This window comes from Bison bison, unplaced genomic scaffold (genome assembly GCF_000754665.1).
Source record: "Bison bison bison isolate TAMUID 2011002044 unplaced genomic scaffold, Bison_UMD1.0 scf7180017864218, whole genome shotgun sequence".
Classification (NCBI taxonomy): Eukaryota; Metazoa; Chordata; class Mammalia; order Artiodactyla; family Bovidae; genus Bison; species Bison bison.
Genome location: NW_011494790.1, coordinates 394,944 through 413,807, shown reverse-complemented (window position 1 = coordinate 413,807; position 18,864 = coordinate 394,944). Strand labels below are relative to the sequence as shown.

The following is an 18,864-nucleotide window of genomic DNA, read 5'->3' as shown; positions in this document are numbered from 1 at the left end:
AGTATACAAGCAACTCCTACAGCTCAACTCCAGAAAAATAAACGACCCAATCAAAAAATGGGCCAAAGAACTAAATAGACATTTCTCCAAAGAAGACATACAGATGGCTAACAAACACATGAAAAGATGCTCAACATCACTCATTATCAGAGAAATGCAAATCAAAACCACTATGAGGTATCATTTCATACCAGTCAGAATGGCTGCGATCCAAAAGTCTACAAATAATAAATGCTGGAGAGGGTGTGGAGAAAAGGGAACCCTCTTACACTGTTGGTGGGAATGCAAACTAGTACAGCCACTATGGAGAACACTGTGGAGATTCCTTAAAAAACTGGAAATAGAACTGCCTTATGATCCAGCAATCCCACTGCTGGGCATACACACTGAGGAAACCAGAATTGAAAGAGACACGTGTACCCCAATGTTCATCGCAGCACTGTTTATAATAGCCAAGACATGGAAGCAACCTAGATGTCCATCAGCAGATGAATGGATAAGAAAGCTGTGGTACATATATACAATGGCGTATTACTCAGCCATTAAAAAGAATACATTTGAATCAGTTCTAATGAGGTGGATGAAACTGGAGCCTATTATACAGAGTGAAGAAAAAATTTTTAAAAGGTATTTTCCCTGTGTGGTATAGACATACTGCTCATAATATATAGTTTTTAAAGTTCTGAAATCTAACTCAAGTAAAAGATTTTATATAGCCTTCTAAGATGTGGTGCTACAATTTTATTTATGGAGTTACTATTTTAAACTCTGAGCCCATTTCTCTCTAAAAAATGACACACAGAATAAAGTCCAAACAGAAATTACTTTAAAGCTCCTGACACTATGTCCCTAATCTACTCTTCCACTCACTTCTTTCAAGGAGCCTACCCTTTGGCCCCAAGCAAGCAGGGTCTACTGTTCCTCAAACACATCTACGGACTCTGCTCATATTTTCCTGTACCTGGAATATCCTTCCAACAAGTGAGAATGCCAGTAAGATGATAATGGTGATGAAGGATGTTAAAGATAAATATCATTAAAATACATGTTTACAATTCTCATATTAATATGAAGATGAAAGAAACTAAGGAAATACTATATTCCACTAAAAAGATGGACCATTAGGAAGAAAAACAGTGTGGATGCTTTTTATAAAAAATCTACTTAGATATATCATTTATATGTACAAAGTATATGTTTTTAATTAGTCTCATCTTGTTGGGGAAGGGGCAGGGAGTCAGCTTACTCATTACATCCTCAAGTACAGCTTTCCATCAACCTTCAAATTAAATGGAATATAAAAAAGGACAAAACTATTTTTTTTCTTGTAAGATATACAAAGACATTTGGATTTTTTTAATGTTTATTTTATATTTGGCATATAGTTGATTCACAGTGTTGTGCTAGTTTCAGGTATAAAGCAAAGTGATTTAGTTATACAGAGTCGTGCATCTATGTGTTATCTTTGTGGTATCTTTGACTAGTTTTAGTATGGGTTTATGGTGGCCTCATAGAATGAGCTTTAGAGTGTTTCTTTCACTGCAATTTTTTGGAAGAATTTCAGAAGAACAGGTGTTTGCTTTTCTCTAAATATTTGATAGAATTCACCTGTGAAAGCATCTGGTCCTGGACTTTCATTTATTGGAAGCTTTTAATCATATATTCAATTTCAGTACTTGTGTCTGGTCTGTTCATATTTTCTATTTCTTCCTGGCTTATCCTTGGAAGGCTGTACCCTTCTAAAAATTTGTTTAGTCCTTCTTTGTTCATTTTACTGCATATATAGTTCCTTGTAGTAGTCTCATTATCTTTTGTATTTCTGTGGTGTCAGTTTTAATGTCTCCCATGCATCTCATAGGTTTTGGATTGTTAATGCTTTTGCTGTCATCTATCTCCAGATATTTTTTTAAACTTTAACATTTTCAGTGATCCATTTGTTATTTAGTAACATATTATTTAACCATCATATGTTTGTGGGGTTTTTTTTTAGTTTTCTTCTTATAATTGATTTCTAAGCTCATGGCATTATGGTGGGAAAAGATGCATGATATGATTTCAATTTTTTTAAATTTACCAAGGCTTGTTTTGTGGCCCAGCATGTGATCTATCCTGCAGAACGTTCCATGCACACTTGAAAAGGACGTGTACTCTTCTTTTGGATGGAATGCTCTATAAATATCAATTAGATCCATCTGGTCTAATGTGTCATTTAAAGCTTGTATTTCCTTATTGACTTTGTCTGGATGATCTGTCCATTGCTGTAAGTGGTTGTTAAAAGTCCCATTTTTGTGTTACTGTCGATTTCTCCTTTTATGGGTGGTAGGATTTTTCTGATATATTGGGGTGCTTCTATGTTGGATGCATATATATTTGCTGTTGTTCAGTTGCTAAGTCATGTCCAACTCTTTACGACGCCATGACTATAACACACCAGGCTCCCCTTTCCTTCACTATCTCCTGGAGTTTGCTCAAATTCATGTCCATTGAGTCAGTGATGCTATCTAATCATCTCACCCTCTGTTGTCCACTTCTCCTTTTGCCTTCAATCTTACCCAGCCATCAGTGTCTTTTCCAATGAGTTAGCTCTTTGCAGCAGGTGGCCAAAGTATCGGAGCTTAAGCTTTAGTATCAGTCCTTCCAATGAATATTCAGGGTTGATGTCCTTTAGGACTGACTGGTTTGATCTCCTTGCTGTCCAAGAGACTCTCAAGAGCTTCTCCAGCATCACAATTCAAAAGCATCAATTCTTCAGCACTCAGCCTCCATTATGGTCCAACTCTCACATCCGTACATGATTACTGGAAAAACCACTGCTTTGACTATATGGGAAAGTCAGCTGATGGCCTTGTGGGGATTCCCTTGTGTGTTACTTGTTGCTTTTCCCTTGTTGCTTTACTCTGTCTTTAATTTTTGTCAGTTCAATTAACGTGTGTCTCAGCATGTTCCTCCTTGGGCTTATCCTGTATGGGACTCTCTGCATACCCTGGACTTGAGTGAGTTTCTTCTTTTCCAAGTTAGGGCAATTTTCGTCTATAATCTCTTCAAATATTTTCTCAGGCCCTTTCTCTCTTCTTCTTCTGGGACCAGCTATAATGGAAATGCTGCTGCATTTAAAGCTGTCCGAGAGGTCTCTGTGACTGTCCTCATCTCTTTTCAACTTTTCTCTTTATTCTATTCTGCAGCAGAGATTTCTACCACTCTGTCTTCCAGCTAACTTATTTGTTCTTTGGCCTCATTTATTCTATTTATTCCTTCTAGTGTATTTTTCACTTGTTACTGTACGGTTCACCTCTGTTCATTTGATCTTTAAATCCTTCACTTCTTTGTTTAACATTTCTTGTATTTTCTCAGTCTTTGCCTCCATTACTTTTCCAAAATCTTGGATTATCTTACTCTCATTACTCTGAATTCTTTTTCAGGTAGGTTACCTATCTCCACTTAGTTGCTCTTCTGGGCTTTTGTCTTGTTCCTTCATCTAGACCATATTTCTCTGCCATCTCACTTTATCTAACTTTCTGTGTTTGTGGTCTCCTTTCCACAGATTACAGGGGTTAGTTCCTCTTGGTCCAGCTGAGGTCGGTCCAGGGGCTCATGTAGGCTTTCTGGGGGGAGGGACTGGTGCCTGCGCACCAGTGGGTGGAGCTGGGTCTTGTCCTGGTGGGCAAAGGCAGCTCAACACCTGTGTTTAGAGGTGGCTGTGAGCTCATTAAGACTTCAGGCAGCCTATCTGATGATGGGGCAGCACCCTCCTGGTTCTTTGGCCTGTGTCATCCCAACAATGGAGCCTGAAGGCCACTGGATTCAGCCAGGTCTCTATGCCAAAATGGTGACCTCCAGAAGCACTTGTGCCGATCAATATTCCCTGGGGCCTTCCCTACCAGTGTCCTTGCTCCCACTGTGAGCCACAGCCAACCCATCTCCCTAGGAGACCCTTGAAGATCCACCAGAAGGTCTGGCCCAGGCTCCTAGGGAGTCACTGCTTTTGCTAGGTTCCTAGTGCACACAAAACCTTGTGAGCACCTTCCAAGAGTAGAGTCTTTGTTTCCCTGCTCCTGGAGAGCTCCTGCCCTCAAGCTCCACTGGCCTTAAAAGTCAAATGCTCTGGGGGCTCCTTCCCCTAATTCCACCCCTCAGGCTGGGGAGACTGACATAGGCTCAGAACTCTCACTCCATTGGGAGACCTTTGAATTATATTTTCCAGTTTGTAGGTCACCTACCTGGTGTATATGGGATTTGTTTATAACATAAAACCCCCTCTCTTATCATCTTGTGTTCTTTTGTCTTTGAATGTAAAATATCTTTTCTGGTAGGTTCCATTCTTTATTGTCAATGGTTGTGCAACAGTTAGTTTTGACTTTGATTTTTTTCTGAGAAGAGTTGAGCTCAAGTCTTCCTGCTCCACCATCTTGTCTAGAGTCAAGGGGCTGCTTTTAGTTTGGATGCTTGCTGTCTCTTTCCTCAGCATGAGCTGGCCATTATTCCCTTGATATATGGTGTACAGGTGCAACGGCCTGTGCATGCTCCCGGGACGATGGAGGCACCAACTAGCACCTGTTCACGTGATGTCCCTGTGCTCTCCTCGGATGGTAGGAGCAGCGATTGATGCCCACTCATGGGTCATGCAGCAGCAGTGATAGCCCATGTACTCCTGGGACAGTGTGGGCAGTGAGTAAAGCCTGCTCCTGGGTCTCTTGATGGTTGCTGCCCATGCCTGCCTCTGGAGCCCAAGATGGCAGTGGCAGCTCACACATGCCCCAGGAGTTTGTGCAGGTGCTGTTTTGTTGCCTGTGAGTACACAGAGGGAAAGACACTCCTATGTTGCTGCCATTGCTTTCCTTGCACCCTCCTCTCAAACAGTGGTGCCTTGCCTCTCTGGTGGGCCTAGGCGTCTTCCAAGTACACCGTAAGATGTCACACTCTAGCCTCTTCAATCTCACACAGCCAACCCCAGTCCTCTCCCTGGGTCTGACCTCCAAATCCCAAACTTCAGCATCCAGTCCCCACCCACACCAGTGGACAAGTGCTGGGGTGGGGAGCTGAGGAGCACAAGGCGGTGGTCCTGACCATCTGTACAGGTCATTCTCCACTTTGCCCACCACAAACCAGTTGCTGTGCTCTCCTCCAAGGCTCCAAAGCTCCCCCTCTCCAGGCTGATCTCTCTGTCCATGAGGGGACTTCCTAGGTGTAGAACCTTTCCTCCTTTACAGCTCTCTTCCTGGGCACAGGTCCAGTCCTGATTTCTTTCCCTCCTTTTCTTCCCTTTTTTTCTTTTTTTCCACCCATTACATGGAGAGTTCCTTGCCCTTTCAGAAATCTGAGCTCTTCTGCCAGTATTCAGTGTATGGTCTGTGTGAAATGTTTCATTTATAGATATTTTTTTATATAATTGTGGAAGGAGGTGTGCTCCACATCCTACTTCTCTGCCATCATGATAGCTCTCCCAATGTACTTTAAATATGGCAGTATAAAAACCAAACTCCATAACAGGATGGTTTTGGTTAAGTTCAACTACACTCTCACTCCTTGAAGCACTGGCTGTCAGCCCAGGAACCCCTGGTACCTGTGAACCTATCTGCCATGTTGTAAGCCCCATTGGTATTGATTTCTATGACTTAGGGCCCAGAACTCCTAAAGTATCTATGGTATACATGTATCCAACAGTTGTAAAATCTAATTGTGCATCAAAAGAACCTGCATAATTCAAGAAACATAAAGATTCTTAGGACTCAAGCCCCAAACTTCCTGAAGTACAGTAACTGATAGCAGAATCTATTTTGTGAAAGAAAAAAAGAGAAAACTCCCTAGATCTGATTTGTAAAGAAGTAGTTTGGAAAAGGAAAAGATGGGTAGGGCTATGAAGGCAGATAAAAGAGGAGATGAGAATCCCTCCGCTCTCTTGGATATAGTATCTCTCTCCCATGTCTCCCTCGAAAAAAAGAAGAGATAGAAAATAACAGCAAAAGCAAGAATTTCAGGAATGGTGACTTCCTCTTAAAACAGAAGTGTAAATGGGAATTTCCTCTTTAAATCCCATTTGCCCTTGTCTACCATAAGGTCTGCTGCACCACAACAAACATGAGCAAAAGACAGCAAAACAGGAGTGGGAGTTCCCCCTATGCGGTGGCACAGAGGTCACGGGCACAATATCAACTTCAGGAGAGTGCAGGAAGCTCTTTGAGGTTTTCCACCTGCTCTTGCTCTTATTTATGCCATTCTTTGCCTCAGGACTGCAAAATAAATAAAATTTAATCACAGGGAACAAGGAAAAATGTAAACTGATGGAGAAAACGAGGAGGTAGAGATCCTGCAATATAAAAATAATTTTTAAAAAAACTCTCTCAGGATTTTTATGACTTTATGAGGTCACTTAATTCATCTCTTAGTAGACAAGACTACAGCTAACAGTATCCAGGAAAAGATACTGGAAAATATATTTTAGTGGCTAAATTTCAACATAATTTGTTCTCATGGTCAAAAATATTATTCAAATACCAGGAAGCTCACAAGATTGGAAACTAAAACTAAACCTTTTATGACAAAACTCTTACACAGGCCAAAAAACATTTTCAACTCCCATGCATAGAGTTTGAGTGTGCATTATTTTGTGGGATTCCAGAATCTTGCTTGCATGCGTGTTTTCCCTTCTGATTTTATTCAAAAGATTCTCTTTTCTTTTCCAAGCATACTTTCTAAGTCTGAAGACAAAGTGTTCCTTTTCCCTGGCTCCTCCTCCCTGGCGTCCATGTGATGAAGCACCCATGCGAGAACTAAAGGAGCTATAGGGCTCACAGTGGTCTTACTTGTTAGTCTGTGAAAGACGGAAGCTGCCAGCTGCATATGGATTAGAATGGTCCTGTTTACAATGGTTCCTTGCTCTACATCAAGAAAAACGAAATTGACCACATGGCACATGGTTTAGAAACCCCAGGCCATTTCTTATTTCAGTTTCTAATTTTTATGAACAATACCATAGCTTTAGCAGCCCCAAAAGAGGTCTGAACCTTTAAACTTTTATTAGATTTTTGGTAATATGAAAACCATGCCCCTGTGAATAATTACACAGTCTTAACTTACTACCTCAATGGGAGGTTTTTTAAAGTCCTGCTGATGGATTCATGGTAGTTTTCAAGGACTAGATAAGAGTTACCACAAGAAAATCGAAGACATGTGTCCTCAATTAAATCTAAAAACTTTGTTTCCTCTAAATCAGATGTGCAAACTTGGCAAGTGACATCATTTGTAAGCAGCCCATTACTCCTAGTGCAATGCACAATTACCCCCTTAATTTTGTCAAAGGATCACAGAGCTCCTGCATTCCCCCCAATTATCTAAGCATACAACACAAGATCAGGGGTTTTTTGTTTGATTTCTTCATTTCTATATCCCAGGGCCTATCACACAGTATGTGTCCAAATCGTTACAGATCAGGGAATATTGTCAAATGAAGTTAATTTCTCCCACTCATTAAATGTAAGACTCAAAAACTATACATTACACCCAGCAATGCAAATTCTAAATCTGCCCATAGGGACAACGTAACAGTTATTGTGGAAACCATAACTTTGAATTTCCTAAGTTAGATGCAACTGGATACTTAACCTTTAAGGTGCAAAACATTATGTGTTTAATAAAAGTGAATCCTATTAGAGTTCCAATTTCCACATGCACCCCCTAGAGCACACTGTAATCTAGAGACCACACAGTAACTTGTTCTGTGCAGAAAGTTAATCATTAAAAACACCTTCATTTGGAGAGCTGCTGGACATAGTATTTCCTGTAATAAAAAACAATCACTGGAGATTCATCTGTATCCTACTCCTAAAATTCATATTACAAAAGTTTAAGTTTATACTTCAAATGATAAAAGCTTTATATAAATTGGGATCCAAATACAACCATGGCAAAATTCCAGTAAGTGATATAATGGCAAATCCACTGTAGTTTTAAAAGTTCTACTTTTAATAATTATATTAAAATTTCAAGCATTAATAGATACATCTTCAAAATCATTCTCAGTGACTCTTCCATTTCCCCAAGAGTACTTAAAATTGATATAGTCATCTTCTAACTTTACAAAGATCCTTTACCTCACAGTATGTGTTCTATTACTGTTAATACTGTATACTAAAGAGCATATCAAACACAGAAATAGCTACTAATTACTACTATAACTTGGGATGTACATGTTCCATAAAAGAATATTTTTTAAGTGACAGAATAATAGGATATTACTTAAATTTTCTCCCATCTTTATAAGACCTTTGAGAAGTTTTTCCAATCTCTCTTTTTACCCCTGGAGCTGGGATTAGAAAAAGGACAGTGGGTATCAGTGTGGATACATAACTAAGTGTATCATATATATACAAATATGCGCTCTCTTAGGGGAGAAAGAAAGGGAGAAGGACAAAAAGAAGATGGCAAGGAGAGATGAGATTGGTCTTGTTAATTCATAAAATGCCTGGTTTATAGAAATACTTGGGCAGTGGTATTATTTTGGAAACATATACACTAAACTTTCTTTTGTAATATATCAAACTAAGACAATGTCATAATACATTGATTCAACAAAGGAAATTCTATTATGAAGTGTAAGTCACAAAATAGAAAATGCAGATCTATGTATTTGTAATAATCTATGTAACTATCTCCATGTCAAACTCCAATACTTCTCTTTATACAAATTAAAAGAGAGAACTTACATGGCATTTTTGACACAGTAATATCCCATTACATACTCATAACTAATGTTTTTACCAATTATTTGCCAGATAAATTTCATTTACATTTTTAACTTATTATAACATCTTTTATTTCCTACAAAAGTTCCTTTCAACATACAGTAACATTCAAGATGTCTAGAATAAGATTTCAATATATTTCTCCTTGTCACTGCATTTTAAACCTTATCTCCCCGCAGAATATATTTAAACTGTCTTATGTTATAGTCTTTCAAAACACTGTGGTGTGTACTTATAGTGGTACCTCCAGAAGAGCAACAGAAACCCTAACATATGAGATTTTCTCCTTCCGTTGTTGTACCAGCCTTCCTTGTTCAGCATTCAGTACTGAGCACTCCAGAGGTCAGGAAACCATGGAGAGACTGAGTGAAAAGAATGAATGGGGGCTGGGAAGCAATTATTAGAAATCACTAAAATAAAAGCTAACTCGAACACAACTGAAAAAAAGCTAGCACTTGGGAGTCCAAATGTATAAAAAAATTAAAACAAAATACATAATTTCTAAGATAGATGATAAATTAAAGAGAAAGCTGTTTTAATTCAAGCCTTCAAACCAAGACAAATTACATCTAACCATGACTTAAAAATATACAATGTATTGGAGCCAGAACCACAGAGTTCCCCGCAAGTCAAGTGTAGAAAGTATAAAAACCCTAGCAGGAAGCCTTAAGAGACTGTATTTGACTTTACCTGGTCAGCATTTTCATCAACAAACAGACTTGGGATGGACTCAGAGGCAGGATCAGTGAGAACAAGGAGACAACGATCTGTGGGGCTCCCTAATACCCAAGGTAGATAGAAAATTCAGAAGGATCTACCAGGCCAGAACAAGAGACAGGTATTAAATAACTCATAAGAAGAAAGATAAATATAAAATACTACCCTGGATATAAAAACAAAAGTTGCTCATCTATAATATAAGGCCTTACTATGAACAATTCATGTGAAAAACAACACATCAAGGATGACAGTTACATACATGTTCAAAACAGGACATGCCTGTCTAAAATAAACCAAGAAAAAAAAAACCCACATCAACTTGGGCGAAACTAATGAAATCACAATTTTTAAACCTTAGCATGCTGCCTGTGTTCATGATCCGTCATGTCCAATGATGCACCCCCCTGGATTATAGTCCACCAGCCTTGTCTGTCCACGAGATTTCCCAGGCAAGAAGAGTGGGTTGCCATTTCCTTCGCCAGGGGATCTTCCTGACCTAGGAATTGAATCTGCGTCTCTTGGATCTCCTGAACTGGCAGGCAGATTCTTTACCACTGAGCAACAAGGGCATGCAGGTCATATCCTACTTGAAGTACTCTAAGGGTTATATTTTAAAGTGGCAATGAAAAACGAACATTCCAGGAAAGCTAGCATGATTACAAAGGGTCTAAAACTACATCAAAGAGGGATGGTAGAAACAGCTTTGGCAGCATAACCTGGCAAAGAACCAACATAACTTGAAAACATCTGAAGATCTGTCATGTGGAAGATGGAGACAAGATAGAGCTAGGACTACTGGAGGGCTAGGAATCCATACAACATGAAAAGCTACCTAATTAAGTTGTTCAAAACTGCCTTGAAAATCAAGAATGCTGCATCTCTAGGAGAGAAGCCAAGCCAGTGAATGAAATAGCCAAATAGAGACAGAATGACAAGCTGCCAAGGATGGTTCAAGGATGTCTATCAATTCTCTTAAGGAAGGATACACAAAGCTACTTCTGACCCATAACCCTGGAGATCTGCAGCCCCTGACTACACAGGTGAAAAAACTGAAGCCAGACAAGGGAACCACCTTGCTCAGGGTATCACAATCATAAAATAGCAAGGCCAGGAGCCAGTATTCTGGACTCCCTGACCCATGCTCTTCATTCTGTTCCATCTTCTCACTTTAAGTATCAGGCCACTTTGACTCTCACTCACAGAAAACATTCTCAAGAGTTCATACAGACTTGGGAAGGAGGGGTTTGAAAAACCAACCATTTTGTTTGGGATGAGTGATTCTGCTTGTTTTTCACTTCTTTCTATAAAATCCAAAGTTATTCAAACAGTTCGGAAAGCACCAATTCTTTATTGGTACGGATCGATCCTGTATCTGTTTTCCCGCTAAGAATTTGGCTCTCAGGGCACAGAAACAAGAAGATTCAGGTGATTCCCCAAAGAGGGGCCTCACTGCGCAAACTTTCACCCAATTCAAAAAGGGATGACTAATACAATTATGTAGAGTTTAAAAATAAAATAAAATTTAAAAAAAAAAGGGATGACAGATTCTAGAAAATGCAAAAAAAAGATCTTATTTTTTCCCTCAGTTGAAAAGAGAGAGATGGAATCTGAATTTTCAGAGAAAAGAGTAAATTTCAGTGTATAAGAGAAACTGGGATACCAATATTAGTAATTTTCTCAATCCAGTCACATATAAGGATTTAATCCACAAACTCAGTGTTTTCAATCAAAACGTATTTGCAAATAATAGGTGTTGACTGTCTTTTTAGAAAGCCAAACAATTCACACTCCTTCAGCCTCCCAAACTGCCATTCAGCCTTACAACCCAAGGTCATTCTTTCTTTTCTCACAAACAAGCAGGCTAATGACACCAGTTCACAAACTCAGTTTTGCTCACTAACTCAGAGAAATTCTTCTCAAGATTAAAATCACACAATATGCAGTTTACTCACAAAAAAAATCACACTCTTAACACATCTCTACTGGGACTGACCAAGTGCCAGATGCTGTGCTAAGTACATTACAGTATGTCGATAAGGTAAATATTATTATCCTCGTATTACAAATGAAGAAAACAAGACTCCAGGAGATTAACTGCCCAAGGTCAAGAGATACTAAGCATTACAACCAGGTTTCAAACTCAGAACTTCAGGTCCCCACAGTCTTAACCAATACAATGCTGCCTGCCTGCTTGCTCATGAGAGTGACTCTCTGGGCTCTGAGCAACTAGAACCATGCAAAGGGAGTGGGCCCAAGTCTGCTCAAGAGTATCACATGAACCAGATGGCACTGTGCATTCCATGAAATACTGCAGAGGTGCTATTTTGTAACCAGAGGCTTATACTGCATCAAGAGGGACCAAGTGTAGATACGAAAATGAACTTCTTCTATTGGAAGGTAAACTGAAGGTAAAGTAGTCACATTAAGAACGGCTGGATTTTTTTACTGCTTTCTAGAAATGCTAGGCATGCAGATCAAATTCCTTCTCTTTTCCCTCTCAATGTAGACTAAGTGGGTTTGGACCATAGAGCCCCATTCTCCACACTTGAAGTCAAGGAGCTGAACAGGGAGCAAGGACTGTGTCTCCTTTAGAAGTCACCTCGCAGCAGTGTGGCTGTCACCGAGCGTCTGCGCATGCCACAGTCCCTGGGGGGCCCTGCTGCAAGGTTGAGGATTCACAGCACATATAGACCAACAAAACAAACTGCCATTTCTCTCCTGAAATGTGGGTTTAGTCACAATCGCCACCCCTCAGAGCTTTCACTGATTCCCCTATATAACACTCAAGATGAATTTGATTAAGGTCAAATTTTTCAGTGGTGTATTCAATACATCTAAATATGTTTAAGTTAAAGAAAAGTTTGATTACTGCTGCATATAAACACATTTTTGTAGGGTATTTTAAGATATATATTACACATAAGAAGATACTATTTCACTGGAAAAGAATACATTCTAACTACTTTAATGTTTTTTAGTTTAAGTCTAAACCAATCTCCAAAACTGAATAACTTATTTTGGACCATAAGCTCAGATATTGACAATAAGGCAATAAATCAAAAAACCTGGGTTTAAATTCCAGGTCTCCTCTTACTACTTACTATTGGGGCAATCATGAGTAAGATTAACCACTCTGAGAAGAAGTCCCCAAACCAGTAAACAGTAATTTTTTTAAACTCTAAAGGACAAATTTATGGATATTTGTAGTGTGTCTAGGAGGTTAACAATCTCTAGTTCAAAAATTTAATAAGCAATCTTTGGAAGACATTAGAAGGATAATTTATTTAAGCCCAGCCCTCTCTACCCCCACTGCTGCTAAGTCACTTCAGTCATGTCTGACTCTGTGCGACCCCATAGATGGCAGCCCACCAGGCTCCCCCGTCCCTGGGATTCTCCAGGCAAGAACACTGGAGTGGGTTGCCATTTCCTTCTCCAATACATGAAAGTGAAAAGTGAAGTCACTCAGTCGTGTCTGACTCTTAGCGACCCCATGGACTGCAGCCTACCAGGCTCCTCCATCCATGGGATTTCCCAGGCAAGAGTACTGGAGTGGGGTGCCATTGCCTTCTCCCTCTACCCCACACACAAACACAAAAAATCCTGTTTTCTGATTTTTATTCATCAAGTAAAAAATTTTAACCCAAAACTTAAAATGTTTAAATGTCTAGTTAGTTTTTGTGAATGCAGATCTTTTCCTTTTCCTTATTTAAATGAAATCACTTAAACCTTTTCTTTAGTGGTGGTGGTTTGGTCACTGAGTTGTGTTCGATTCTTACAACCCCATTAACTGTAGCCCACCAGACTCCTCTATCGATAGGATTTCCCGGGCAAGAATACTGGAGTGAGTTGCCATGCCTTCCTCGGGGTCCTCCCAACCATGGGATTGAACCCACGACTCTTGAGTCTCCTGCACCACAGGTGGATTCCTTACCACTGAGCCACCAGGGAAGCCTAAACCTTTTCTTTAAACTTCTTCACACTAATCTGACTGCAATTAAAGAATCTGAGCAAATTCCAAAAGATAGTGGAGGGCAGAGAAGCCTGTTGTGCTGCAATCCATGGGGTCGCAAAGAGCTGGAAATGATTCAGCAACTGAACAACAACAAATGCTAGCTCACTAAAACAGACTAAAAAATCTGCCTTCTTACATGTGCGCAGCCTTTTGCAAGCTAAATAAAACTTCATTCACATTTGAACAAAAACATCCAGTTCTCATAATAAACCTATGAGGTCAGTACTATTAAGTGGTATCAGGATAATTTTGCAAAAGAAGATAAAGTGACAAATAAGACATCCAGGGCACACAGAAGTGGCAGCGGCGCAGGAGGGTTTGGCCTTCTGGTCCACGTTGCCCAAGATCATGGCTACCTTCCAGTACCAGACAACACCTTTTGATCTCAGTGGATTTAGTAGACTTGCAAACACAAACTTTCCTGAGTTTCTTCTTTTCCAAGCAATCCACTGATTTAGAATGCCTAAACCAACAACTACCCCTGAAAAAAAAAAACACGTAAAGCTTAAAAGATATTCAAGTTGACAGCCCCTGAGCAACCCCCTCCATTAAGTAAAGCCATTTTCTTTACTTTATTGAATAATTTATACAGAAATAAATTCTGAGAACACTTTAATATCAGATTACTAATGTAGTCCATGGCCTATTGTGTCTTACTTATAAAACTTTGCTTAAAAGGTCAAGTGAATAAAATGTCTTAACTTATAAATTAGAAGTTTTAAATCTTCATCTCTCCAGATACAAAAAAAAAGAATATTTTTAACCAAGTGTTTTTCAATTTTTGAAATCCATTTTGTTTTAAAGTAAGATGTTTTAAAAAATCAATTTTTACTGAGTTATAACCATGTGTCTAGCCCTATACTCATTAAATCAATTAGACCATTGATTTTCATCTTAACTCTGATATTGCTTAACTCAGTATTCAAAGATGACATGCTGACAGATCCATATCTGTATGCAGGTATGAAGGAGGGGGGCGACCAACACACAGCAAATGGATTTTTCTGCACTGCCCAGCCGTCCATCTGTCCTGCAGTGGGTTGTCAGTCAGGACTGTGCAAGGACATCCTTGGTGTCTACCCTATACCTATATTCTCTCAGCAGGTAGGATTGCCAGGATGGTTTCCTCAGCACTGAGCAGTTACACCACCTCTCTGAAATGGTGTCCCCTTCGTTAGAGATGTCTGTCCGGTCACCTTATAGGCCACGATGGCCTTGCGAAAGGATGAGTCACATTATAAATGTACTCCCTCTGGTACTAACGTTTAGCACATCCCCAACTCATAAACGGGATTTTATGACTACATGAAATGAACATGACAGGCTTTCTCATTGGCTTCTCATGACTGCGCCCATGAATCAAGGCTAATTAAAGCCTTGTGATGGCACCCAACTATCACTAGAAGATCAAGTCCAACTCTTCATCAGGGCATATAAGGTGCTCCATAGTCTGACCTGCTTCTACCATCTCTTCTCCTATCACCACCACCACCAGACTCTTCCAACACTAGCTGTCAGTCACAGAAGCAGTGTGGACTCTGAATCACAAAAGGGAGATAACTGATTTCTACCTCCATACTTTTGCATGGGCTTTATCTACTGCCTAGAAAGTATTTCCATTCCTTCCTCCTCTGACCAACCACTGCTCCCTCCTCTTCTAACTGTATTTGCCTGGCCACTTCCTCTGACTTCCCACCACTGGTTCCAAGTTTCCCCCCTTTTTCTGGAAGCCTTCACAAATACCCAAGAAGAAAGGATAACTTCTGCTCATACACACTACTCAGAGGGTACTTCGTGTGTTGTCAATCAAGTTACTTGCCTCGAGGTCATCTTACTTCCACCAGTGAACTCCAAGAAGACAGGGAAGAAGTCTGACTCAGCTTTGCATGCCCAGTACTCAACCAAACAGAGTTGGGCACAAAACAAACAGAATTGAGGGAGGACCAGTATCACTAAACAGTCCAAGGCTCAGACAGGAACTAATCCCATGCAGGGGCTTCCAGGGCCCAAGCAGTCAGGCCCTGGCTGACTCCCTCACCACCAGCCCTGGAGAAGACAATGAGGAGGCAGGCAGCCCAGGGAGTACACCCAGAGGCAAGGACACACTTCCCTCAAGGAAGAGTGCTACAAGTGGGTTGTGTCCGGCAGCCGTGAGTGATAGGGCCGTCACTCCACCGGCACTTCCACCAATTGAAGGAGGGGAATCTTATCGTATAAGCTTGCCTTTTATCTCACTTTATATAGCCTTGTCTCCTACAGTCAGCAGTAAACTGCTGCTTTGTCACAGAAATAAATTAATCCAGCAGGAAGTGGACATAGAGTAACAGCCTCAAACTAAAAAAAAAAAAAAAAATTTCTTTACCTATCAACAACTTCTCTATCCTCTCTCTGTAACTGGAACACTCCATAGTAACTGACTCTGCTTGCTTTTATTTTATACATCATATAAGGTTGCTTATCTTGTTTTCAAGCTCCCTATAGATTAAAAGCATCACATTTGAGAGAAGAGTTTTTAATAAAGAAGTTCAGTTTAGTTCAGTTGCTCAGTCGTGTCCAACTCTTTGCAACCCCATGGACTGCACAATGCCAGGGCTCCCTGTCCATCGCCAACTCCCGGAACTTGCTCAAACTTCTGTCCATTGAGTCGGTGATACCATCCAACCATCTCATCCTCTGTCATTCCCTTCTCCTCCCACCTTCAATCTTTCCCAGCATCAGGGTCTTTTCAAATGAGTCAGTTCTTCACATCAGGTGGCCAAAGTATTGGAGCTTCAGCTTCAGCATCAGTCCTTCCAGTGAATATTCAAGACTGATTTCCTTTAGGAGGGACTGGTTGGATCTCCTTGCTGTCCAAGGGACTCTCAAGAGTCTTCTCCAACACCACAGTTCAAAAGCAGACAAAAAAGCTATTAAAAGAACGAAGACCAGGAACCCCAAAGCCCAACAATCTGGAGCATTTGGCCCTATATTTCTGGATGCTCAATGCAGGAGACATAAGTGACGTGGGTTCGATCCCTGGGTCGAGAAGATCCCCTGGAGGAGGGCATGGCAACCCATTCCAGTACTCTTGCCTGGAAAATCCCATGGACAGAGGAGCCTGGTGGGCTACAGTCCATAAGGCCGCAAAGAGTTGGACACAACTGAAGTGACTTTACACGTTTGTATGGCCAAAGTATAATTATATTTTAAATGAAATATTAGCAATTCCACTTAAAGAAATCTGCTCCCAAAATATAACTTTGCAAGATAAACACACCAGTCAGTATGCTTACTGTAGCACTGTTCACAACAGCGAAAAACTGAAAACTAAATACCTATTAAAACAGTAACTATATGATCTATACTTAACACAGTTTAGTCACTTTAAAAGATCATATTCATTAATATGGAAAGATGCCAAAACAAAGGATTTTTTAAAAGGCTGGCAAATAGCATGTGTGATATAACTTCACTCACATTACACAAGAGTGTACATGTATGAATGTTTGCATATATATGCACATGGGCATACATACATGCCAATTACTGAACTGTTAATGGTGATTCTTACTTCTTCACAATTTTCTATATTCTCTACAGAAACACAGACTTTGTATATGAGACAAAAGTTATTTTTGAAAAACATACTCCAGCATATACACATACATCTCAAGTACTGTTTTACAGGATAAAAGAAAAGGGAGGAAAAGGCAAGTAAGTACATGTATACAGCTAGCCTGGATGCAGCCACCATGCTCTCCATCCATCTGCTACAACAGAGAAATCAGCAAATGGCTATAGATTCATCATTGCAAATTCATCAATACTACTTACTAGAAGACACAAGCGCTTCCCTGGTGGCTCAGATGGCAAAGCATCTGCCTGTTAATGCACGAGACGTGGGTTTGATACCTGGGTTGGAAATATCCCCTGGAGGAGGGCATGGCAACCCACTCCAGTATTCTCGCCTAGAGAATTCCATGGACAGAGCCTGGTGGGCTACAGTCCATGGGGTCCCAAAGAATCAGACACGAATGAGTGGCTAACACTTCACAGAAAACACAATTTTCAAAGCTAGAATACTTATTCCCAAGGATATCTTACATATAGCTCCAATTACCCAATCAATTTCAAACAGCTTCTTAGTTCTATGGTAAAACAGTGGCATAAATCAATTATACATGGATTAAAAGAAAATGAAAATAAAAAGTGGCATGTCAACCATGGAGGAAAATAACATATATTCTGAAGAAAAATATATGCAAAATGGAGGTGGCCCTAGAAAAGCCTGCTGGATGGCATAAAAAAAGTTGTTGTTTTAAAAATACAGTTTCTGAGGTTGTCCCAACTGACAACGCTCATTCACAAAACTTTTATCACATGTGGGCTCTCCAAAGCACCAGGCAAAGATACAGGGAGGAAAAGAAACACAGGGCATAAAATTTTACACTGCTACTTAGAAAAAATTTTGAAAAACACAAAAGATATTACTTTGTCATAAGCTCAGATTTAATGAGAAGGAACAAGTATATGAAAATATTTGAGCTAAAAAAACTGTGACTTTGGCACAATGCTGGTCACAGTATTTCTGAATTCCAGTAATTTTCCTCCTTATAAAAGGCATAAGGATAAAGAAATATTTAATTATAGTAAACTTCTTAGTCTAAATATATAGCCCTAGAGAAAAAAAAACTTTAAAAAAATAAATATGGTGAAGAATTCTGAACTGTCATACTCTCTAGCTGAACTGGAATTCTTTAGGGAAGGCAGGACACCCCATATGTGGAAAGACAGGCTGGCAGGCTGGCAAGCATAGTCTAGGAAAGGAGATAAGAAATGAAGGTGAAGAAGAAATGGAGCTCTGGAGCAAATAAGACGGAAGAAAAAGAAAACTTCAATTCTGCCTCATGTTGCAGATGCCATCACGAAAGGTCATTAATGGCTCATTCTCATTACAGAAGCTCCCCAGATTGGCCAAACACTTGCTTTTTTTGTTTCCAGATCAAAAACTACAAACACCTTTTGCACATCAAGACTAATGCATGTATGGCACATGCTGTTGCTGCTGCTAAGAAGCTTCAGTCACGTCTGACTCTGTGCGACCCCACAGACGGCAGCCTACCAGGCTCCTCTGTCCATGGGATTTTCCAGGCAAGAGTACTGGAGTGGGGTGCCATTGCCTTTTCCAGTATGGCACATGGCTAAGAAAGTATTCTCAGTCCATCATGTCCGCATCAAAATACATCTGTGGCTTCCTATAACCTCGAATGACAACACTGACAAGTTGCACAGAAGATCAACACAGACACAAAGCAGACACACAGAACTGTGTTCTGAGGCTCTTTGACTAGGTTTTTTTTTTCCTTCACAAGATGGTTTCCAAATATGTTTTGTCTTTAAATCACTGCATTAAAT

At 40.0% G+C, this 18,864-nt stretch overlaps 1 protein-coding gene across 1 annotated transcript in view; it reads right to left on the bottom strand.

Moving 5' to 3' along the window:
* The window catches only part of ZSWIM6 (zinc finger, SWIM-type containing 6), a 186,047-nt gene that overhangs the window by 140,465 nt on the left and 26,718 nt on the right, over positions 1–18,864 (bottom strand). Inside the window, 2 exon segments of the mRNA XM_010845564.1 lie at positions 3,547–3,654; positions 13,764–13,951. Of these exon segments, the coding sequence (XP_010843866.1) occupies positions 3,547–3,654; positions 13,764–13,951 (296 nt within the window).